This window comes from Haplochromis burtoni, unplaced genomic scaffold, assembly GCF_018398535.1.
Source record: "Haplochromis burtoni strain Fernald_Lab_line unplaced genomic scaffold, NCSU_Asbu1 Contig_82, whole genome shotgun sequence".
In the NCBI taxonomy this organism is placed as follows: domain Eukaryota; kingdom Metazoa; phylum Chordata; class Actinopteri; order Cichliformes; family Cichlidae; genus Haplochromis; species Haplochromis burtoni.
Window position 1 is genome coordinate 186,115 of NW_024582443.1, and position 25,488 is coordinate 211,602.

The 25,488-nt window shown below is 39.9% G+C and overlaps 3 protein-coding genes across 3 annotated transcripts; 2 read left to right on the forward strand and 1 right to left on the reverse strand.

Annotated features, from left to right (window-relative positions):
* Positions 1 to 6,353: 6,353 nt before the first annotated feature.
* Positions 6,354 to 14,609, reverse strand: tm4sf5 (transmembrane 4 L six family member 5). The gene is made up of 5 exons (XM_005925858.3): positions 14,204 to 14,609; positions 13,102 to 13,182; positions 11,218 to 11,360; positions 8,682 to 8,874; positions 6,354 to 6,730 (listed from the first exon to the last, which is right to left on the reverse strand). Exons 1-5 carry the CDS (start codon positions 14,375 to 14,377, stop codon positions 6,713 to 6,715), a joined length of 609 nt encoding a protein of 202 aa, XP_005925920.1. The 5' UTR covers positions 14,378 to 14,609; the 3' UTR covers positions 6,354 to 6,712.
* A 1,902-nt stretch (positions 14,610 to 16,511) lies between these two features.
* On the forward strand, positions 16,512 to 19,656 carry zgc:103586. Its single transcript, XM_014334722.2, has 5 exons — positions 16,512 to 16,726; positions 16,815 to 16,931; positions 18,134 to 18,245; positions 18,320 to 18,377; positions 19,354 to 19,656. The coding sequence occupies exons 1-5, from the start codon at positions 16,720 to 16,722 to the stop codon at positions 19,465 to 19,467; spliced, it is 408 nt and encodes a 135-aa protein (XP_014190208.1). The 5' UTR covers positions 16,512 to 16,719; the 3' UTR covers positions 19,468 to 19,656.
* A 48-nt stretch (positions 19,657 to 19,704) lies between these two features.
* On the forward strand, positions 19,705 to 25,204 carry fis1 (fission, mitochondrial 1). Its single transcript, XM_005925857.3, has 5 exons — positions 19,705 to 19,811; positions 20,416 to 20,548; positions 23,074 to 23,150; positions 24,236 to 24,341; positions 24,428 to 25,204. The coding sequence occupies exons 1-5, from the start codon at positions 19,767 to 19,769 to the stop codon at positions 24,529 to 24,531; spliced, it is 465 nt and encodes a 154-aa protein (XP_005925919.1). The 5' UTR covers positions 19,705 to 19,766; the 3' UTR covers positions 24,532 to 25,204.
* Positions 25,205 to 25,488: the final 284 nt, after the last annotated feature.

Consider the following 25,488-nt stretch of genomic DNA (forward strand, 5'->3'; position numbering starts at 1 on the left):
TCTGAGAAACTGCAAAAGAACTCTACAGCCCTCGGTTAGCATGTTACATGTTTGTGACAGTGCAATTAGAAAAGTACTGAACAACGATGGTTTGTTTGGATACGCCGTCAGAAGAAAGCGTCTTCTCTCTATGTCTGTGAAGCTTTTCAGTCATCCAGGTCATGGTAGTCTAAGGAGCTTGGAAAGAAAGGCGTCTGAAAAATCACCAGACTGCTGCAGCAATGTCCTTTGGACAGATGGGACCAAAGTGGAGATGTTGGAGCATAATGCACAGCACCATGTTTGGTAAAATCCGAACACAGGAGTCATTGAATCGACACTAGAGTCAAACGTGAGGTCGACAGCTAAGCCTCGACCCAAATTGGCTCATGCAACAGGTGAATGATCACAAGGACAACGGAGCAGAATGACTGAAAAAGAAAAGAATCGAGGTGCTGCAAGGCCTCAAAGTCCAGACTCAAATGCTGCGGTGGGACCTTAAGAGAGCTGTGCGCGTATAAATGCTTGATAAGCTCAGTGAACTGAAGCAATGCTGCAAATAAAAGCGGGACATTTAATGTGATAAAGTGACACAGAAAATGATTATTGCAAGTCATGGGTGCCAAAGGTGGTTCAAGGGAAACTACTGAGTCGTAGGGTGCACTTAGTTTTTTACAGAACTGCACAGAGTTTTTCACATAATTGTGCATGACTGGATAAGTATTTAATTTAAAAGGCTTAGAGAGCGTTGTCTTGTCTCAAAGGTACTGTTCAAAGTATCAAATGGAAAAAGGAAAAACTTTAAAATACAAGCAGATATTTTTTTAATTTCATGATTATAATAGAAGGATCAATATCTATGTCATTAGTCACTGCAATCTATGGACAAGCGCTGCAAAATTACCTATAAATGTACTTATACGTCAGTTACTCTTGACCCTTGTGCAGAAAAGCCTCACTTCAGGTTGTGTTGTTGATTTGTATTACCGTACTTCTCCTTCTATTATGCTGTTAGAGGAGGTCATGGAGCAGAGAATGGGGGTTTAATAGAGCTGTTGGAGGAGGAGGACAGGCTGTGTGTGTCAGTGTGTGTATAATGACATTAGCATCTAGGATAATGTCTTTCTGCAGACAAATCCAGGGCAGATAAGATGTGCAAAGCCACTGTGTTTGTTTTCATCACTGATTGTTGTGAGAATTTTGAACACTAACTAAAATGCTGTCATCGCAGGTTTAAACCAGTCTAGTCGTCTCTTCCCTCCCGTTACCCCTCACCCCCTCTTGTTGTCCCCTCCCTCAGACACGCACACCCACAGTTTAATTTTCTAGCATTTTGGTGTGTGTGTCTGTGGAACCGGTGCTGACTAGCTGAGGTCGCTCGCGGCTGGTTCCTGCCCCCCACCCTCCCCCTATACGCCTGTCCTCTCTGTGGTCTGTACATTGAGTTATTTATCTCCTGCTGTTGTTTCTACGTAAACAAGACGTACACATGTTTCACATAGTGAGCTCATTCACGTCGTAAAGGAGGCGTATCCTGCACAGCATGCAAATGAGTAGATAATTCTCCTGCAGGGCAAAGAGCACCATGCTGTCTTCTGCAGCCTCTTAAAGAGCGTGTACTTTGATATTAAATAGGTTTAAAGGGTCTGAAAGCTGATGATTCCCTGTTCAACATGATTACAAAAGGAAAGGAAGATAGAAAAAAAAGTTGTGATTAAAAAAAAGGGGTCTGTTTGGGAAACTGCAGAACAGATAGGGAGGTTCCTCCCAGGGCTGTATGTTCTAGATAAGGGAATTGTTTTATTCCCAGTTTGCTATAAAAACAAAACACACTAAAAGTCAGCTAACATTTACTGCTCCAAGCATGCTCCTGGAACTTTCCTTTTTCCTTTTCAACTGGTTTGTTTTGATTTTGTACTTTAGCCCATAAGAACCTACGCCCTTTTACACATTGAGAAAAAGTTCCTGTTAAAGTTTCAACATTGACTCTCCCATAGTTTTCCTGACAGTAAAAATGGGTTTGGGCTCTCATGGGTTAGATTCAACACAGATCACAGTTGTTACGTCGTGATCCACGCTCAGTCGTCCAGGCAGTGACATGTCGGAAGCATTTGTTCAGTCTGGAAGGCTGACAAAACTTTTCTCCCACTGAAAACAAAACGTCCAGTTGAACAGAACCAACTTTATGGGATCGCAACTGTTAATGAATTCTGTAGAGCATTTATAAAAGATGTGATGAGAGCATACGAAACTGCACCAAATGGGATGAACGGCAACTGAAATGATTTGATGGGTTTTCCGGGCTGATTATTTCTCAGCCGACACGTTTCATTAACTAAATGAATTGCAGACACTTCATCGAACGGGTCAGTGCTGATTTAACACCGTCCCAGCAGTGATGGAGAAATCCAGCAATCAGTGTTCTCCCAGCATGCCACAGCATTAAAAAATCTGCTCTGTCTCAAGCCACAGGTTACTTATATTTTGTTAGGAAAATGAGAAATAGGTGCAATGATTTATTGAAACAAGAGCAAACAGACGTGGAAACACAGTAAATAAGGCAAAACTGAGTTTGTACAATTATAATGAGTTTAAAAGTCAGAGATGACCTTTATTCTCCAACACAGTCTGAACTCAAGAGCCAAACATTCGTGTCATTTTTTTATGTAATCTTCAGGAATAGTTCTCCAGGCTTCTTTAAAGACATTCAAATGTTCCTGATTTGTAAGACTTGCATTTGCTGCCTCTTCCTTCCTTTTTAGGGTTACAGCGAACACCGTGCAGAGATATTCAGTATTATATTCAGCTAATAACTCTCTGAGAATCACCTCGATGGTGAAAGAAATCCTACTTTGTGTTATCTTTGGTATTTTTCATTGTGTTGTGTGTAGACACGTGAGTTAAGTGCTGTTTGAATGCCCGAGTGACTCAAAAGTTAATGTGAAGTGGTTTAAACAAACAAACAAACATTTCTCTGGTCTGGTTCAAGGACTGGACTGAAAATGAGTGAAAAAGTAGCCAAAGGAAATCTGTGACAGTCCTTCAGAAACCTGGAGACGTATTGCTCAAGAGCACGTTAAGAATTACAAGAAAGTCTGGCTCCTGGGAAGAAAATATTAAGAAATGAGGGGGCGACTCAATACTTTTGAACTTCACTGTATATTTTCATAGAGCAAAAATATTGTGGGATAAGCTGAGTGATTAGAGATTCATGAGTCACAGGTAGATTGAAAATAGTAATCTGGCACTGAAAGTGTTAATATCACAGCTCCTCCATGCAGAGTGGAGCACAGACTGTCAGGTTTGCCTTGAAGCAATGGTGCAAACAGGCAAAGTGACACTGTGTCTTGTTGCTAATGCACATTATCACATCTCATAATAACACACTTCCCACTAACACGGGTGTCAGCATCTGCAGACACTTTGAAACGAACATGACTCAGACAAAAAGTCTTCGTGTCTGGATACTTGACGGGTGAGTTTTTATTGTGATTCTTCTTGACAAAGTGAGTTTGTTCTGATTAATAAACAGTTCAAATTTGGATTTTAAGATGTGTTGATTTTGGAGATGCTGAGCGAGCCGCTGAATGTGCCTCACTGTCTGCTTTGTGGCTCTGCTTCTGCTATTAGTGGTCGCCATAATGACCGGGTGGTGGACAGCGCTGAGTTATCAGGTACGTGCGTCTGAGCTGAAATTTGTGTTTGGCCAGTGACTGCAGGATGAGTGCTACTTTCAGATTAGGCCGCGGTGTGTGGGTGTGTTGAAGAGCTCTCCACCAAGAAACAAGCGGGAGAAGCAGGAGAGAAAAGTACACAGCTGCACAAACAGCAGGTTAATTCAATGTTTCTGGGAACGGCCAGATCTGCCTCGATGTCCCGTTTCCCTCCTGGCTCAAGCTGAGGCAAACAAAACAAAAGAATTTTATGCTCAAATGACCAGCCTGCCTCTTTTCCCCTCAGAGATGTGTGCACGTACGCCATTAAATGGATCTTTCTTTGCTTCTCTGGATTCTTTCACTGGGGCTCCGATTTGTATGAAAACTGGCAGAGAGCAGGGGCCCCTTCCTCTCTTCTCCCCTTCCCCTCATTCTTTTATCCCAAAATTGGTCACACTTTGTACGCTGACATTATGCAAGAGAGCAGCACAGCACCGGACACTCAGTCGGCTAAGATTTGGCTCAAAGCGTTGGCCAGATCAACGTAACTCCTCCTCCGTGTCCTGGGGGGTTTGTGAAGACAAAAACACGTTGAGAATAATTTTGTGCTTGAGTTTTGCAACAAAGGAGCAGAGTCATGATTCAATCTGTGGCACACATGGACCTAAATCTCCCCAGAGATGGAACTAAGAAAAGAGAGATCATTACTGAGGAAATCAGGCCACTAAAGCAGTTTAAATTCATTTATCTCTGCTGCCAAAGGGGCTCAGCCTACCTTACAGATACAGCTTTGGGTTATTTGGCATGTCCTAAGAGAGCGTGTCTATATTTACCTGGGTGCAGTCTCCCAACAGGCTTTTACCTTGAAAGTTAGGTAACAATTACCGCGAAGCTGCTCCAGGCAGCAAAAGATTACGAGCTTAACCTGCACCTACACTAACAGGCGCTCCTTCTGCAGACTGTGTACATCTGCAGTGTTCCCAGTGTCCACAGGGGGCGTTCTGACCTTTGGCCTTGTGTCTAATCAAAATAATCTCGTTACAACTGGCTCTCTCACTACACAGGAACAGGATGAGTAATTTACAGAGTTGCTAACTCTGATGTGTTCAAGTTCTTCTGGATAATCAGAGTTAACTGGTGACACAGTGCAGAGACTTCTGTTACAGCTCTGTGTGTGTTTACTGCGCAGTCACATTGTGAGGGCATGACTGAGTTTTTGGAGATAAGAAAGAAGTCTGTAGCAAATAGTAGGGTTTAATACTGGGGTAAAATCGGCTGCAGGTTAAGATTCATTTTTCATTATTGGCCACATGCAGCCAAGTTTGATCTTAAGCGGGTCAGACCAGTGAAAATCCTCTGTCAGCGTAAAGATTGCTGCTTTGGGCTTAAGCTGTAAGAAATAAATGTGTAAAAGTCATGTTAGCTCAGAACTCTGACTGTCCTGAAATTAGACAACAGGAAATGTTTGTTAGTTAAAAGCATTTCCTCTTTTTGTTTTTGTTTTTTATGGGGAACCCTGTAAAAATCATAAATAGGAGAAACTTTCTTCTAAATGTTTATCTGTTAATTTTATTTTGGTGAGGTATGAATGGCCATCGGGGGAAGGTAGAAGTGCTGTAAAACCTGTGAAAATACAGTTAAAATTTATCCTTTGTTCACATTTTCCAAAGTTATTCTTTGGACCAGACTTGAGTCTTTGGCAGCTGATTCTTATGTTCGACAGAGTCACAGTTCAGCCCTGTAAAGTGAGGGAGATGCCACTGTGTGGGAAGGATGCCACATAACTAATACTCTCCAGTTTTATAAAATAACTACCCTCTGAATTTGACTCTGGAGGGAAAAAACATGTGCACCTTTAACACATTTAAGTAGTTGTTTTTTTTTTGGGGGGGGGGGGGGGAGGGGTTAGATGCACATTTTAAAGGCCAAAGAGATTAAAGAAAACATCTGGCACAAATAGGTCATAGTAACAAAAGTGCAGAGGATACAGTAGAGACAGGCAAACGCAGCAGCTGCTGTGGTGTTGGACATGCAGGTACAGCAACACTTCCACTGACACTTGTATAAAAAACAAACACACGGTCATGGACACAGAGCTGGAGTCAGATGATGAGTAACAGGTTACAGTGGATCTGTGATCTATATGTGATGCTGCTGTGGATGCCCATTCCACACACAGTGAGGTTGATCCACCTTTTATTCTTCATTTGGATCCGCATGATGTTGCAGATGATGGATGTTACTGATACGGTCATCTCAGGCACAGAATTCACAACCAGCACGTCCAAGTAACATCTTTATATTACTGTGCGTATATAGATGTTTGCGTCCTGAAATATGTGTTAATGCTGCTGTGAGAGCTGTATCTGCTGTAGCAATGCTCCACACACAGGGTGTCTAAAGGCTTGTGTTAGTTCTGTGTAATAGCTCAGAATTTGGTTGTGGGTTATAATCATAGCAGGGAACCATTATTACAGTTCAGATTGGCAACAGCCACCAGATTGGTGATAAATGTAGTGCCATAGGCTCGTGCACAAGTTGTTGTTAGATGAAATGTCTTAAAGTCTTTGTAATAGCGATGGCGTGGTTTAAAAGTACTCAACCATGGGGTCTGACACCTTTCTGAAACAATCTCTTACTGATAATGAGGCTTAGTAAAGCAGCACTCCTCTAGATGAAGTGTTGAGCGCTGCTGCGTAACGAAGAGCAAATCCAGCGTAATTTAAAAATATGCTGCCTTTATTTTTTAAAGCTTTGATCACATTTTCACATTTGCCTGGTATACAGTGTAAGCCCACATCAAACAGTTATTTACTATTTATTCATATCCGTCCTGCGTTGAGTCCTCAGCACAGGAATTACTCCTTATTTCATAAATTATTTCAGTTAAAGGGATTAAGTTGGGAGATACAAACAAGAAGATTGCAATTCACAAAATAATGGAGTTCGGTTCTGACACATTCTGGAAAGAGGAGAGAATAGTGAGTCGATGAGCTTCTTCACAGAAGTGGCACCAATGGAGAAAAGCGTGGGGGCCCTTTTGGAGGCCGGTCACAGCAGGATTGTCATCTTCGCCCTTACAGTCCGCTTTCATCCTGCAGCAGGACAAACATCACATGTTCAGTTGACATATCAGACAGGACGCCGGCTCTCAAATGACTAACAGGGGTGTTAATAAACTGGAGAACCGTGTTAATATGTAGACATCTGATGATACAGTTCACATGTGAATGTGGACGTTGTGGACAAGTTTCCACATTGCTGCATACTTTGGATATAATGTCTAAAGATAAGTAGAAGGACGCAGGTCATCAGTAGATGTTTAACCGTGCGCTAAATGTGAGCTTAATCTTTAGCGTGTGGATTTGTCTTGTCGTTCGTACAGTTCATGTTGGTGTTTATGAATTTTGACCTTGTTTTCTGTCAAGCTGCTGGTTTACTTATTGCACCTTCATGGAAAGAAATCTGTCACTGCTTTTACATCATGTATTTTTTTAGTAATTCTTTTAGCTGCTGCATCAAGAGGAAGGTATTGGAAAATGTTATCTGAAATATCTGAGACATGGGAATGTTTTTATGACCTTAAAGGTTTTTGTTTAAACTAACCTTTTATTGTTGAGTTTGGTGTTTTAGCTTTAGATTTCTTTGTGCAAGTTTGGATTTTTATGTTACATGCACTCATTGCACTTTTGGAAAAATGTGCTTATTTGTGAATTTGCACTACAAACACAAACAAGCAGAGGTTTCAGATTGCATAACGACTAAAGACAAACAAGAGATAAAATTAGCTCGGCTCTGCGCAAAAGTATGAAGATCCTGTTCACAGCAACTGAAACCTACAAATGGCACATTATGTCTCATATCAATCGATCAGTCATTCAATTTGTACATCAGCCATAAACTGCTCTGTAAAAAGATACATTGAAAAGGTTACCAGATGGTTAGACGACCATTTTTGCACTCGAGTTTTGCATTTTGGCTGTTTTTGAAATCATTTGTAATTACATTTGGATGTGAGGATGGTTTAGGTTCGTGAAATAATGCAACGTGCACTACTGTGAAATTAATTTGTCTACTGAACACAGCCCTGAAACAAAGTGTATGATGTGCTCACTCCTTGAAGTATCTTTTAGAACTAAACAAGCGAGAGGTGGGTGTGACTGAGAACCAGAGGGCCCGTGGTGCCTGCTGTTCCCACATGGTAGGAGCTTGAGCACCTATTCTCTGTGTCAAACCCAGCTTACAGTGAAGAAAAAATTCTGTAATCTCATTGTACAGACTGACTTGTAATTATAAACCAGAAAGTTTTTGTTAATTTACAATTTTGTTTTCTTTCCTGAATATCTGACGCTCGTGCTCTGAATCACAACCTGCTTTATCAGCTATTTTACCCTACACAGGAACATCATTTATAAAAATTCATTATTAATTGAAAAAAAGAAAACAAGCATAAAAAAGGTACATTTTCTTTATAATATGATTTCTTTGTGCAACCAGAGGAGTCGCCCCCTGCTGGTTATTAGAGGTATTAAGGGTTAGGGCACTGGCTTCACTTTTTCTTTTCCTAGAGCTTTTATACAGTCTGCAGTCTAAATTAGTTTAATAATACAAAGCATAGATTTTTTTAGACCTTGTTTCCCAAAATGCTTAAAAATTCCTTTAAATTAGTGCTGTTTCCGTCCCCACTGGGAGCCCTTTTCCTATCAACACAGGATCCAAACTACAAAACTTGTTTTTGTAATCACTGACAGGCTGGATGGAAGTCATGACCCGCAATCCAACAGCTCTAAAGAAATTCAGTCTGGAAGTACAAAATGGCCAACGGCCATAAATGGAGTTGCCGAGAAGAGCCGACTCAGTTCCAGCAACCAAACCAGCTACAGCACATTAGTGAGTCGTCACTACGACGCTCATGTTTGAATAAACTGTTTACAATTTTACTGCCTCGAACGTCTGACCTCTGAGACTCAAATACACTCAAGTGATTAGAAGGAATTCCTCTACCCTCGCCCAGCTCAGACAGAGGTTTAGGATTCGTTCACTTACGTCTTTGCTGTCCCGACAGTCTCCGCAGATGCATCCCAAACAGCCGTTGATGGCCTGGAGGCCGCAGAGCACAATCTGCAGCAAGCCCATGGCCAGCAGGATGGAGAACAGAACGATGTTCCACAGCACTATGTTTTTAGGGTGCACACATGTAGTCCACATATCCTGGTTTACAAGGTAGCTCCCATTGCCCCTGTGAAGGAGAGGAGCAGTGGAGCATAAGCAGTGACCAGAGCTCATACTAACAGCATTAATGAAAATATGGATGGGGATGGGGAAGTGAAGGAAAAGTGGTGATGGTGGAAGAGAAGGAGAAAAAAGTGTGAGGTGGAGAAAGAAAGCGAGTTGTAAAACTTTTCAACCTTACTTATTTACATAAATATTAAAGGAATACTTCTGAGAAATAATATAGTCAAAGGAGCTTGCGAAGAAAAGCGTCTGGACTTCTTTAGGTTACTTGAAGACGTTTCACCTCTCATCCGAGAAGCTTCTTCAAGCTTCTTCGAGAAATAATATATATTTTCTTTCTTGCTGATATGCTCTCACATCCCCTTAAATCAACACAAAGTCTGGAAACAGGTTAATCCAGTCCAGGCAAGAAAAAACAAGTCTGTGCCGCAGCTCAACACCTCACGAACATCTTGTTTGTTTGAAAAATCGAAGATTAGATATGATATAATTTGATATGTTAGAACATTATTTCATTATTGCTACAATCATGTAAAAAAATATTTCACAGGGCCTAATAGGACCTGGCTGGATCAACAAATGTAAGCTGCTCAGGTCCAGTGACCAGCCGACAGCTGGTATGAGGTGTTTCTGTTTATATGCTGTGTTTGGTTTTTACCAAATGTAACATGGTGCATTATGTCCAGACATCGCAAATTTGGTCTCATCTGTCTGAAGGACATTGTTCCAGAAGTCTTGTGGCTTTTTCAGATGCAGCTTTGCAACCCTAAGTAGTGCTGGGATGCTCTTTTTACGGGAAGAGGCTTTGAGCTTGGGTTTTTCACAGGACTGCATTTTGGTACAGGCTCAACAGCGAGGGTTACCAAGAACAGCAGTAAACAGCTGTTCAGTAAACTGAAAATGAGTCACAATGTCCAACTTGCACAGTCTGAACATGCAAAAGTAAGGCTATGTCCCTAATTTCTCTCTTTGTGACAGCTGCTCATGGGGCGAATTTATATTAGTTAAAGTTTTTCATTGATCAACATCCTGCAGTGTCTTTTCTTGAAATTCCCTTTCACATTAAACACTATCACTGCAGGACAGTGCTTGATCAGCGTTTACTCTGCAGGCAGTAAATATTTATATGTGACATCTTCAAACTTTATTTAAAGGCTGTTGAAGGTTAAAGCTTTCCTTTCCTCTAAACAGCATCACAGAAGTACAGAGTACATTACAAGACAACGAAGTAAACCAAAATACACTGATACGTAAATGAATCATTTCCCTTTTTGCAATCTAGAATTCTGAAAAATTTGTTTCCTCAATTTGATATCTTATCGCAGCCTATTCATAGTGACACAGACAGCAAACACAAAGGCATCTTTCCCAGCCTCCTTCCTCGCAGCAGATATAGAGCATGTCTTATGATCTGAGAGAATCACTTCTTGTTTTTCATATCATCCTTTCAGCACTGTTAGAAATATTAAACAGCAAAATAGTTTGGGCTAAAAATCGACAGTTGACAGAACAGAAACGAGAAAGAGGAACTTAAAGTTTTCTGGAGGAAGGACAAGCCCAGGTCACATGTTAATAACCCAACATGTATTGTGTAATCAGACTTGTTTTTCTTGGTTTGCCCTTTAAACTGCTGTCATAACAGACAAGCCTGAATATTAACAACAAGCTCATATTTATTAACAGTTGTCCCGATTGCATGATGGGCCTTTATCACCTGCTTGTAAAATGACTCGGCGGTGACGATCACTTTGGGTGGATGCTTATGTAACCCTTTTAATTCCATCTGAGTATCGATGAATATTGCAAATGTTTAAAAAGGTCAAGAAACACTGATGGAACATACTGGCTCGCTGTGCCACCTACTGGACTTTAAGAGTATTGCAGGATAGGGCTGAAAGGGGAAGGTGACGTAGAGAAGGTGGCACTGATAAAAAGACAGGAAGCTGAGCTGCACATTGGAGGGATAGTGGATATACTGCACAAAGGAAGATGAAGATGCAGTCATCAGGCAGGAGGAAAAGAGGAAGACCTCAGAGGACATGTTAGAGGGTTGGTGTGACAGAGGGGGGTGTTAGGGATAGGGTGATACTCTGTGCCAAACTCTAACAAAACCAACCAAAGGAAGAAAAATAATACAGTAATGATTATATATTTTGGTGCTTCTCAAAGAAAGCTAAAGCAGTTAAATATAACTTAAGAGAAAAGAAGAATAACTGAAAAAGGAAATGTATATATTTTATCTGCCTGAAGGGTATCAGTCAAGACTATAATTACTGGCTCAATCTGCTGTTTCAGTGCTTATCAAAAAGTACATTTAAAAATATAATGATGAAGGTGGGACACTCACGTGCCCGTGTCTTTAAAGGGGTACTCCCATTCGTCACTTTCCACCTGGCACTTGGGTCCAACAGCCAACCCAGCTGAGGCGACACTGGTGCAGTAAATCCCTCCAAGAACGCCGACGGCAGAGGATATGACCGAGCTGAACATCTAAAAGAAAGATGAGAACATTTAGGTGTTTTTTCACACGTGCAAGAGATTACGAATTATTGTAACTGTACAAGTATGTTTGTTTTTAGAGAGATTTTTTTAGGTGCTCTCTCTGCTGTCATTCATCATTTCTTTCTTTCTTTTTTTCATTTTTCTGGGACAAGTTCATGTTAATTTTACTCAAACTTAATGTGGAAAACAAATGGAAGGAGCCATGAATCACTGTAGGAGACAGAAGTTATATGAAGTAAAATAATATATAATATATATATAATATATATATAATATATATATATAATATATATATATAATATATATATATATATATATATATATATATTATATACTATATATATTCTCCTAAATATTTACTGTTAAGGGTTTTGGTTTCCATATTGGGGTTTTTATAAAAGTCCATGACCAGGGCTTGGAAAAGAGAGAACTTGTGTTGCTTAACTTCTATTTCAAAGAGAAAAGTGATTTCCTTTTTTGTTTTTTTACCTTTTTTTTCTGAAAACATGCAAAAATATAAATAATCAGGCCCTAAAACTAAAACATTATCAACTCAAGCATCATGGAGCTTTCTTTTAATAATAAATAAGCAGGTCGACATAGAGTAAAGCTAAACACAAAAGTTTATTTTATCCCCTGTAGAAAAATTATTAGGTTACTAATTAACTGATATCATGTTTTATGGCTTTTATCCAATATGTAAAATATAAACAGTGCTTAAAAATGTATTAAACTGCCAACCAGTGTAAGGTTTAGGCTGCAGGTGCCCTAAATTAACAGTGTTGGTAATAACATTAAAAAAAAGTTTCTGTTATAGTGCCTGTAACGGTTAATCCACCAGTATGAAGAAACTCTTTAATGAAAACAACATTTTTAATGCTAAAATATAAGTAATTTTGTTATCCAGGAATTTTAAACAGCCAGTTTTGATTACTTGCTAATATAAAAATCGAATGCGTATTTCCCCGATAAATAAAAATATCATTTGTAGCTTTAATCAAGTTTTTTGCATTAAAAATCAATATTTGTGTTTTCTTGTTTTTATGACAGGTGATCTGATGAATTTACTAACCCCTTTATGTACTGTTGTTGATATCACTGCAAGGTTATCTACCCAAAATAAAAAGGAATGGCAAAATGCACGTCTGTGATGTGTTACTGGACAGCGATCACATGGACAGCTCATGCACACAGTGGCTTTCTGCCTACGCTTACTCAAAGTTAGCCATTTATGGTCTCAGTGCATATAATTAACCCAGAGGATCGTACTGCCTCCAACGTTAGCAGCCTTTCAATGCAAACATAATTTTTTTATTTCCCTTTTTCTTTCTAAGTGTCAATGACCTAAGATGCTAAAAGTCGAAGTAGTGCATATATTTAAAAATTGCTGTCTGGTTATTCAGACTTAATGGCTCCTCACTTCTGTAATTAGCGACGTAGTTCCTAATAATCAAAGAGAAGTGAGGATCTGGAATTCAGATAAAGAGCTGTACTTCTGCAAAACATCTTCAGCAAAACTTTAAATACTTATTGTTTGAAGTACTAATGATTGTCTTTGTCGGGCGCACCTCAAACAGAGCATGAGGGCACATTAATGATCATGCACTAAAGTTTGTCCTTTGGACTTTTATATACCTTTTATTACACATCATTATCAGTGCAGTCCCCCACACACCACAGTATTGTGTAACATGGAAATGCAATAAATCTTTCAAATGATTTCACTCACCCGGCAGCGGTTGCCACAGCAACCTTGTCCACAGCAACCCTTGCCCCCAGCCCTGATAGCTGAACAGCTCGGACACAGCATCTGACAGGTGCAGAGACGAAACATTACATCTGCTATCAAAAAACGGTTTTTGTTGTTGATGAATTCTCTCAAAAAACTTTTTTTTTCTATTTCTTTGGGTCCACCCACAGGTTACATACTTATTTGTGTGTGCGCATGTGCACAATTGTGTGTGTGTGTATGTTCGCTTATCTATCAAACCAAATATTTGTAAATCCTGCATCAAGGTTTACCCAGCAGGCAGCGACATCCCAAAGTTAGACGAAAGGGATCAAACTTCCTGGTCTGAACTGAAATGTTATACTGAAGCACAAAAGATTAAATATTTATGAATTATTTATTGATAGTGATAGCTCACACAATGTCAAGATAGTCCCCTTTAATAAGGGAAGTGTAATACAATTTAACTACTTTAGCTTCTTTGATAGCATTAAGGAAACTAAAGTAATGAAAGCTGGCAAATTAATGTAAACACTACAACATTTCTATCTCTGTTATAGCAACATAAATACTTTAGTAATGCATTTAAGTGAGTTTATTTATTTTTATTATTAAAGATCTTTTATATGAGTGGTGTGATTTGGTTCCATTCATTATTTATTTTCAGAATGACTTACATTTACATTCTTCTTCAATGTTTTGGTATCTAAAGCATGTTCTATGTACACATAAGCTGAGCTAGAATTAAAAATGTTTACTCAGTGAGTCATAACCCCTCTATAAAATAATCCTTAACCATTGTTAAAGGTGCTGCTTTTACAGGTTTTACATATGACAAGTCAAATAATAACATCACGCTGAACCCCAAACCACTAACAGGCTGATAGAGACAAAGAGGCGTGTACTATTAATAAAAATGCTCTAACAAAACTCTATGCTAATCTAAAAAGGATCATGCAGTAGTAATTCTCAATAAAACTCAATAAACGTAAGCAGTTTAACTTTACTAGTTTACACTACGAAACGTAATGGCTGAAAAACCCAATAAAAATGAGCAATAAAGCATTTCACCAGACTCTCTGCGTGGAACCGGTTTACTCACAATCAGGCCTCCTCCGAGGAGCCCCCCCATGAGCCAGACCTCGGTGGAGATCTCGCTGGTCTTCAGTTGCTTCCCGTCGGGGAAGAAGAGCAGCAGGTTGGAGATGATGCAGATGAAGGCTGAAGGCAGCAGGATCAGGCCCACCAGGCGGGCGCACTTTCCTGTACAACACATGGCTTAAGCTTCTTTTTTCTTTCACTTGGCTGCTCTGTGGATCTGACTCCCCTCTCAAGAGGAAGTCGGTGAAAAGTGCAGGAAACCAAAAAGAGGAGTTGAACGAGAGAGAAAGAGAGAGCGAAAGAGAGCGAGAGAGAGGAGATCACCTGTGGCGGCTCACGCCACGAAACTCAAATACAAGCAGTGACCGTTACAGCGGGGAACAGAGAGGGTACAAAGGCCAGATGTTGGCGTGGGTGCTCCCGATCTCTGATGTCAGAGCTGGGCGTCTCCTCACACGTCTTAGATAAAGATGAAAAGTCTTGAGGTAGAGACTTATATTTGTAATGGAAAGTTAACCAGAAAAAAAAGTGAACCACTGATAGACTACATGGAAAGGTGGGGGGGGGGCTGTGTATGTGTGTGTAATTGTGAGTGTAATTGTGTTTGTTTAGAGAGCTTCATCATTGTCTTAAATGCCCTTTGATACCTGCTGAAGATCTGAGGTCATTACTGCATACATATCAGTCCACCCATGATTGAAGGGTGTGCTGATAACGATTTTTTTCCATGCACCTGATGAATCAATCACTCATTCAGTCGCTCAGAAATAGTACAAAGTGTCCACATCCCTTGGGCTCAGAGTTTGGACAGCATATAAAAAAGAGAGAAGACAAAAATGTGTACTAGAAATGACTGCGTGGACTCACAACTATGAAAGTATCAGCACTCAGGTCAAACTCCATCACCTGTGATGGTACCTAGGGGGTTCTCGGGGAAGGATGATGCCAAAAAGGCCTGAATCCATCTCAGACCTGCCACCCACCGAAAATATTTTGTGAATTTCAAAATGCAGCATGTATGACAGAGGAGCCCAGGAACTGCTGACACATTTACAATTCTCTGTCTCTCAAGAAAGCACTGAATCACCTCTACGCACTGTGCTGCATGACGACGATCCACCACACTGATAAACATGTCACTATAAAAAGACTATTTGCCCTCATAAACATGAGCAATAATTCTGAATAAAATGCAGCTGACAAATACAAATCAAAGTTTGATTTATTTTTGCAATAATTAATCATTAATGAAAAGTGCTCGTTGTAAATTCACTGTGTACCAATGACGTAAATTTCCATTTAAATCTTTCCATTGTACTTAAATAACAAAATTTACAGGGACTTTTTTTTTTTCATGTAATCAAATTACTTAACGTGGGCATAAATATTTGTGAGTTCATGCCACAAACGTGTCTCATTCAAAATGAGCAAATATTTTTTCACTAAAAGCAATCTATTCAATTTCAGTGCAGTTTTATTTATATTCCTGTTAAAAATCCCTTTTAACAGAAAGAAACCTCCAGCAGCATTCAGGGTCACCTAATCCAGCAGTAACTATAAGCTGTATCAAAAAAGAAAGTAGAAAGAGTGTCTGTCTTCTAAATCCAAACTGGACGCTTTAATATTTAGATATTAATCTAGAGCAGAAGAACTTGTTTTGGAATTAAAAAATAATAATAAAACAAATTATAATAATGTGAAGCGTTGAGTACCTGCCAGCAACTATGACTGTGCATTAAACCGCCACCACATCTCTTTAGAAAACACTGGACTGCATAGCAAATGTAATTCGCACAGGAGCAACGTGTATAAGAGACCCACGGAAGCAGAATTTGTACTTTTAGCAAGTGACTGTGTTCTTTTTAATGAACAAACGTGTGAGCCAGTGCAGCGGTGTGGTTCACTGAACAGCTCTGCACTACAATGAAAGCCTCTGGCACGGAGAGCTTTGAATATAGAGATGCTTGTTCAAATCATTGTGATGGTTTAACCCACTCATGGAATTTAGGAAATTTCTTGATGACTTTATTTCTAAGTATGTAGGAAACACAGATGAACCATAGAGGAAACAACAAATCTTTGCCTCTTCTTCCATCTGTTCAGTTCGGATGCCTTAAATATGTCCGAGCATTAAAACCAGTAAACATGCCCCGCTCTGCCTTACACCACAGCAGCTTTATTCATACTTTCTGGTGATGTAGAACCTCCGAGTGTTTTACTTTGTCTGCTTAAAAATTTAAATGATTCTCATCCCACTTTTCTCGCGAGAAAGTTGCCAAAAGCCAGGTCCTCTGCAGTCCTGACATAACGGTCCCAGTCTGGTCGATGACGCTGCACCCCTGCCAGCCAATAACGTGAACGGTAAACAGCTGTCACAAAGCCTCGTAGTTTCGCGACCCCCTGGCAGCCGTCAGCAGACCTGAATTAAAAGCCACTTGCATTACCATAGTTTATTTCTTTGTCACGGAACAGCGTAGTTGGATAAGGTGACATAATCCAGAAGCGTCTTCAGCTACAATGACAGGCAAGTGCACCCCTCACGGAGTCTCAGCAGCCTCGGGGGTCATTTGTTTAATCACAGCTCACACAGGTTTGTTGCCTGTCATGCGCAGATCAAGTAAAGGAGCTCGTTTCAAAGTGCCTGCAGGCTCGGGACAAGGCTTACTGTCCGTACAGCCGCTTCCCTGTCGGTGCGGCCGTGTTGACAGCAGATGGCGCCATAATCACAGGTAATAACAGACAGGAGTGTGTTTTGCAAGCTCATAAAGTGTGGTTGTCATAGATACCGTAATATTAAGTAATGGCTGAAAGTGCAATTAAGCAAGCAGGCTACTGTCCTTAAGTGCAATTAACGGTTGCTTCATTTCAGGGGCCAGTATAGTGCTTTTTATGTGCTTATTAGTCTATCTGCAGATTAAATGTTGTGATAAAACCACAGCACAACAGCAACAGCAGTTATAGTACTCGCATGCTTCTCGTGTACTAATGCACTGGTTTTTATAATCAAGCAACAAAAACCAGATACAATATTTATTCATTTCTAAGATCCTGTGCATTTCTTAATTATCACATGTATATAAGCATTTTTCTTATATGCTCACATGTATACATTTTAGGTTTTGATATTTAGATTTGTTTACTTAGGCTGATTCGATTGCAAGTCAGTGCACTGAATTTTATTTCTAGTGTGCACTCAATGGTCTATGTTCTTAACGACAGTAAATGAACCCAAGTACTCTTCCACCGATACTACTCACTATATATAACATTATTAAATTTTCACTTTTATTTGACTGTTCTTCTAATATGTGAATTTGTGTTTATCTATAACCTCATACTCACAATTAATATACATGCTCGTGTATATTGCACTGTAGTAAATGTTATCGTTTGTTTGTTGCGCAGGATTTTGTAGCTCCTCATAATGCAGATGTGCTGCTGCACTGAAACTTTCATTTCGTGGAATAAACCTACAAACTTTATTTTATCCAATCCGCTTTGATCTCATCTGGCACTGAGCTTAACTTGGCTGTGAATTTCCCCAATGAGAGACAATAAAGGATATTGCTATTCTATTCTATTCTATTCTACTCTATTGTCTGTAACTTGGTTCAGTAGTAAAAACGGCATGCAGAAGTTATAATACAATAATGTGATCTCTATAGAAAGTAAATAAAACTGACAGAGGCAATTTCCTATCGTAATTCTTTTTATATATTTTAATAGTTTCGGCAGACTTTATTTATAAAACAATTTACGAATCACAGATTTTGACTTACCAAGAGAAGGCAGTAAAGCAGTCAGACCCAAATGTACACCTCACAAAGTACGATTGCTTTTCAAAAGCCGGAGATATCAAATATGATTTTACGATGCCTCCCAGTAGAGCACTGTAAAAGAGCCCAGGGTCTAAGTATTGTTAGGATTCCAGGCTGCAATGTGGAGAATGCATCTTATGGACTGACGGTGTGTGCCGAGCGGACTGCCGTCCAGAGAGCTGTGGTGGAGGGCCACACACAGTTCAGCGCCATCGCCGTGACATGGTAAGACACTCAGTCTCAACAAAGCACGTTGCAACGTATTCCCGAGCGCTCATCCTCTCCTCTCCTCTATGCAGTGACATCAAAGACCGCTTTGTTGGACCATGCGGAGCGTGCCGACAGGTCCTCATGGAGGTGAGGAGGTGTCTCTAAGGCATTTTTCCCATCTAGGAAAGTAACCAGGAACCCATATTCATCCTTCCCTGTAAAACACATCTACAGTGATAAGTAGCTGTGTGTCTTCCAGCAGGAGAAGCTGCATTTTACAGGCTTGTTAAACTAGAACAGTAAAGTGTTATAGCTTTGCTACAGTGAAGGGCACTTTGTATCAGCAACAAAAAGCATATTTTCTCCTCCTAAAATATTGTCATAAACATTTAAGATTAGATTAGATTTATTATGTGTCCTTTCAGAAATTAAAATTGTACCTTTGGGGAACTGGAGGCGTCACACTTACAGACATCAAAGACAGTAACAACAAGAAAGTGCTGCAGTAAAATTGATGAAGATCAAATATGTACGAATGTGTGCGAGTGACACCCATATCATACCACATCATATCATGTGTCACCTGGATTTGTTCAGCAGAGTTATACTGCAAGGTATAAAAGACCTCTGGACACGCGACATTCATAAACGTGGCACCCTGTAGCTCCAGCCTGATGTTAGTAAGGCGCATTCACCATGATACATCACTGAGCATGTCTCGCCCCTTTCCCACCACTTGTGATTCTCAATGTTGGGTTATACTTTGTTGTTGCTGACTTGCGATCTTCCTGCTGATGTTTACAGTGTGATTAGAAGGGATGTTTTCTGTAATCCAATAGACCATTTTAATCAAAATTAAAAACACAAACCACTCTAAACCTCATGCTTTACATACATGTAGCTTTTAGAAATATAATGCATGAACTTTATTTGGTTAAAGATGACCCATTATTGTTAGACTCACCATTTAATCCAGTCCAATGATTTTTTATTCCTGTTGAGTCTTGCCTGGGCTTTGAAATACTTTATGTTAGGAATAAATTATAATTTTGGAAATGACCTATTTTAAGCCTTGCTTGCTGATATTTTTATATCTTTTTTGCTTTCTCTCTGTGTTTCACAGTTTGGATCAGACTGGACTGTATACTTGACCAAGCCAGACGGCTCTTACAAAGAAACCAGCCTCAGTGAACTGTTGCCTTTAGCCTTTTCCCCATCACATCTAGCTAAGAACTGATGAAACCTCAGTGAGATCCTTCTTCGGCTGATCTTACAGTGACATAGCAAAATTAAATAATTAAATAAATAATAAATAAAAATAAAACAGCCTGTAGACTTCTATCATCTTTGAAGTTATTTTACGATAAATAAATATAAATGTGATGCCAAGCTACCCATAAACAATAAAGCTTATTGTTTAAACGTCTGATGTTTTTTTGTTACGCAAGCGAGGCGTTACCAGAGAGATCTCACGATGACGTTTATGTGTCTGTCATGTGACCACGCTGGGCGTGTCTTAAATTAGTTTCCGGAAACATGGAGGCTGTACTGAGTGATGTGGTGGCTCCTGAAGACCTTCTAGTAAGTTTTCACGTTATTAAACTTCTTCCTTGGGATTAAAACACACATTTAGCATATGAGCGACTTTTCCTGTCGCCCCACGGCGTTTGTCAGTCGATAAACGTTGGTACTCGGGAGAAATGTGACATGTCGACACGCACTTAGTCGCGTCACGTAGCTAGCTCGTGCTAATCATCATGTTTATGAGTGAACATCCGGACACTGTGTTATCGTAGTTTCGACTAATAAAACAGTTTATGGCTAATGTAGTTTGGCAGTGATGTTAGACTTTACTTTGTGAACTAACCTGCTCAATAGCTGAACATTGTAATTGTTCCTCGTGGATACACAACAAACAATACTGAGGAAGGGTCAGGGCATCTGCTAATATAAACACAATCGAAGTGACTTTTTCTGTAAATGAATAAATAATAATAAAATATGAAACCAGGTATAAATTTTAGGTATAAATCTGGGACTCCCCACCATTTGACCTTAGAACTGAAGAAGCTTCTCGGATGAGAGGTGAAACGTCTTCAAGCAACTTAAAGAAGTCCAGACGCTTTTCTTTGCAAGCTCCTTTGACTATGAAACCGGTCATTTTTGCCTATTTTTATAATTCCAGAAATTTGAGAAGAAATATAACAGCGAGCTGGCGAAGGGTGCTGTCTCCAAAGAAACAAAGTTTGAGTATGCTTGGTGTTTGATCAGGAGTAAATACTCACAGGATATCAAGAAGGGGATTGTACTTTTGGAGGGTAAGTCCACCCACTGCACCTTATGTACTTATAATGTTATTACTTTTCTGTTGGCTAACAGGATTGTTGCAAGTGCCCCTTGCGGTGTACTGAAAATCCAGATAGCTTGAGTCATCAAAGTAGCTTCCTTTTTACCTCGTTAAATCACCATCGCAACTGATGCTGAACACATAACCTGGGCCCTGTACTACAAAGCGAGTTCAACATAGCTAGGATTTCTTTCAGCTATCAGGATTCACTTATCCTAACTTTGGGAATCAGGATAAACGGTTACAGGAAGCTTGTTATCAACTCGTAAAATTAACCAGAGCTTTCCCTTGCACCACAAAATAATGTAACTGTAGTAACTAAAATTATAGAAATGTCCTTGGATTGTAGACTTGGTATAGGTTTCCTGATGACTCTTTTCTGTTGACGCAGTGCTGGTGCTGTACTTATTCAGTTTGGACTTTTTTGAGAACCAGCCCACAGTTCAACATGAGTATATTGCTGCAGTAGTTAAGTCCAGCTTCTTTCATTTAAGAAAACTGGCAAAGGGGACACCTGTCCTTTCATCTGGAGACTGTAATAGCTACTTTTATTATGTCTCAGCTTGATTATTGTAATGCCCTTAATGTTAGAGTTACTCTTCCCTATCGACTCGATATTGGTGCAGAATGCTGCTGTGCTGTGGGCAAATTACACCTATTCTGGCTGCCTGTGCACTCTAGAGCCCAAGTTCTTGTATTTGTTTTTAAATCCTTAAATGGTCTAGGCCTGTCTTTATTCCCACCCTCCTGTCCGAGCTCTCTGGTCATCTGACGTGTTGTTCCTATGTGGATAAATTGCCTTTTCACATTAGACAGTCAGCTACGTGTCCATTTCAAAAACCCATGTTAAAGCACATTTATATTCTCTGACTTTCTACCCAGCATGTGACATACATCTCTGCTTGTTTTTATTGTTTTATACTTGCTTGTTTTTATTTTATTGCAGTTTTTAGTGGTACTGTCTTCACTTCATTTTAATTTCATTTTTATGTGCAGCATTCGGTGTCTTCTACGACTGTTTTTAAAGTGCTTTATGAATAAAGTTGGTACGCCATGGACTGTTTCAAACTAATAGTTTAATCTTTTGTTTGGTTTTTGTCGTTGTTTTTGTTTTTAAGTAGTTATTTAACTACATTGTTAATGGACATCGGTATACAAAAAGTGTGAGATGGAAACTGTGAGCCCAGGCAGGTCACTTCAAAACTTTCCAGTAAACAAAGACTTGATAAGTTAAAAGTGGGAACAGAGCTGGTTTAGTTTCAGCCGTTGTTTAAGATGAGCCTTAAATGTGTGATAAGTTGAGCGCTCCGTTATTCCCATTGATAGACTCTTCCTGTAATTGGTTAGTATTTTGAGTAGTAACAGCACATTTTGTCCAAATTTAGTGAACCTATAAATTACTTCACAGCCCCCTCTAGTGGTGGCCCTAGTGCTAAACCCACAGTCTGTGCTTGCACTAATAAATAAAGGAGGTTGGCATGTCCATGTAAAATCTTATACATAAAACAGTCAATTTTTAACATTATTAAAACTCAGGGATTTGTCATCAACACAGCAAAAATATTCTAATCTTCAAATGGGAATAACTTTTAATCAAGAATTTTTGTGGAGGTTTTTTCCTTTTTTTGTAAGTAATGAGTCTATTGATTTAAGTGTTGTTTCAGCTGTTAACGATAAGGTATTGAAATGACAAGCAATGCAAATAAAAGGATTGTACAGTCTAAGCTGCGGTGACCATCAGAGTCTAAGTTGCTGCTGGATTTCCCCTGCGGGGGTCCTGGAGCCCGGAGCTGGGTGAGTGTGTGTGCGTACAGGTCTGTGTGTCTCCATGTTGGGTGAGTGTGTGAGTATTTTCATATGTGTCTTTGAGGGTGGGAATGCATGTTTGTGTCGGGTCTTAGACTCCACCTCTCTCAGAACATCTCCCCCCGATACTCCCTGCCAGTGGCTGGTGCACTGATGGTTCTCGGTGCTCGGGTGTGTACTGGCTCACTCTCGGCTGTTGCCTCTTAATATTTTATGCATTATTAGCACTGTATGCTGCTCAGTAACATTCAATATTTTTATTTACTGTTACTGATGCTCATGTTGGTTGTTGCTGTGGTTTCCTACTGTCTTTTTGTTTGATTTTTCTTTCTTTTTTTGGTTGTTGTTGTTCTTTTCCTCTCCTTTCTTATAAAAAAAAAAATAATAATGATAATGATGAGTGTCATCAGTGAGTCATTGCGGCAGCTCCTCCTGCGGTCGCTGAGGTCAGCGTCTCCAACTTTGGAACCAGCAATTTTGTGGTCTTTTTCTTTCTGTATAAATGGGTGGAACTGGTTTTGGATTAGGCACTGGCGCTGCGTCACTGGAAAAGCTCAGCACAGCCAGCTCCATTACCTGCACAGTGATTATTCTTGTAACTTGTGACTTTGTGGCTTCAGTGTGTTTTCAGCTTTCCTGGTTTGAATCAGTGTGTTTGTTTGTTTGTTTGTTTGTTTGTTTTTCTCGTAGAACTGGTTCAGAAAGCATCAAAGGACGACTCCCGGGACTTTTTGTTCTACCTTGCAGTGGCCAACTACAGACTCAAAGTGAGTGGCACCTGTTTCTTCTCAGTTCAGGTTTATGGGAGACAAAATGAAGAAACAGACCTGCAGAAATCTCTGCTTTTGTATCACGCTGCTTTTGAGCTTCAGATAAGAGAGAGGGCAAAGGTCAAATCTGACAGACAGAGCAAAATATTTCTCTCTCTGCCTTTACCTCTTACTTCCTGCTCCTCCCTAAAAGCATGTCATCTTACTCATTGGTTTGCATTTACAGAGGGTTTTTCTAATTGGTCTAATCCTAAAGTACTGCTGAGGCATGGTTACATACACTAATAGGAAAATGTTTCCTTAACACACCCAGTTCTCTGTAAAAGAAATGTCCTCACTTGTATTTCAGTACCATAATGTGCTCCTCTCTGACCTCCCACTCACCGTACTTGGAAGATAACTAATCAGACCTTCAAAGTCTGCAGGTCACAATGAACTCGGTCTCTTCCGTGTTACCTTTTGCACAATGAGCGTACATGAACGCCTTTTACCTGACGATCTTCAACACATGACGGGTTTCTTTCATGCTTGCCTGCGTGAATAAAAATGTCCTTTTTAATGATGCCAGAGAGACATGCCATTTAATGAATCTGTGGAAAAGTTTTGCCACTGAAGCTGGCGGTTACGCTGCGCGCATTCCCAACGAGCCAATCAGCAGCTGAAGCGGTAAACAAACGAACCAATCACAGGCATGCAGTGAGAGCTTCATGACCGTTTGAACTCTGTGGTGGGAGACATAAAAAGACGCAGATAAGCACACTTATTGGTATCCTTGGTTTGCCGTATCCGTTACATGAATCAGCATTTGTTTCGAGTGATCTGGAGGGATGACGTCGATCATGGCGGCACATTCAATGGAGGAGCGTTGTGTAACCTGGATGTGGATAGCAGGAGGAAGAAAAAAACGTTTTTAGACCCTTTATTATGGAGCAAAGTCCCACTGACCACAGCAATTACTGCCATGGCTCTATCCCCCCATTAATTTAGATAGCCGCTTGGAGGTGTTACAGGGGTGGCTGTCGAGTGATGAGAGCTGCTTTTGTAAGGACTTCCATAAACTAGACTTTCTCTTCTCCCTCCAGGAATATGAAAAAGCTCTCAAGTATATCCGCATTCTCCTAAAGAACGAGCCGGGGAACAAGCAGGCTCTGGAGATGGAGAAGCTCATCGACAAGGCTTTAAAGAAAGGTAAGAAAGAGGCACTAAATGGTTTCATAATAAAAGCGCTTGTGTTTTGAAAACTACATCCTGACCTTTTACCTCTTGATATCTAGATGGCCTTGTCGGCATGGCGATCGTCGGGGGAATCGGCCTTGGCGTGGCCGGCTTAGCGGGCCTCATCGGCTTGGCCGTGTCAAAAGGAGCTGCCAAATCCTAACTTGGGTGTGAGTGGGAACGTGGATGTTTTTCTGGACTCACACACTGACCAGCCTGCATAAAAATAAAGCTTTTGTACTAAAAGCTTGGAAGACGTAGAATTCTGATTTGAGGGTGAAATTAAACTGCGTTATTTAAAAGATTTGAATATTGTCAGCTGTAACAGGGGTGAAAATCGTCGTACATACATTTGTTGACACACTAATAACCTGTCACTTCCTCATTTGTCGTTTAAACAAACTAGAATAGGAGACGTGTCGTTTAACCCTTATATAATTTTTATACTGTGCACTTCAGCCCAAATATTTACAGCTTGTAAAAAGAAAGTTTGTCCAGATGCATGATTTTGCTTCAGTTGTTGTTCGTTGCATTGATTTTTGAAGCGTTACGGAAAGTGTTACTGATGAAGCGGAAAGTGAAGCTTGTAATCCTGTAATGAGGGAAGAGAATCATTTGTTTGATGGTGACGTCTCGGTGACTCTGCCATACTTCTGCTGCTGCTGCTGAGGAGGCAGTGAGCAGATGTTTGCATTTACTCTGGACACGCAGTTTCTTAAAGGGATGCAGCTCTTATAATGGAAATTAAACTGTTTTATGTTGTGTAAAAAGCATTTCCTAACATTAATATTAATGGATTGCTTTCCATCTCTATTAATAAAATGATTTTCAAATGAGAGATTTGTGTTGTATGCTTTTGATATCTCAGAGTAACACACACACACACACACACACACTACTGTGGAGTAAAAGCTATACTTTAAATTCTTTTGCAGCACAAGTAGCACAAATAAGCATTTGATTACATGGAGTCCTCATTATAATAAGAAGATATTAAAACATTGAGCAATGTATTTATATGGATAAATACATTGTAATGAAATGAAATTAAGAAAAGTCAAAATCTGAATTTTACATAGTTAGCATAATTAGCCTATGTTGTTTGGGATATGTATTCACA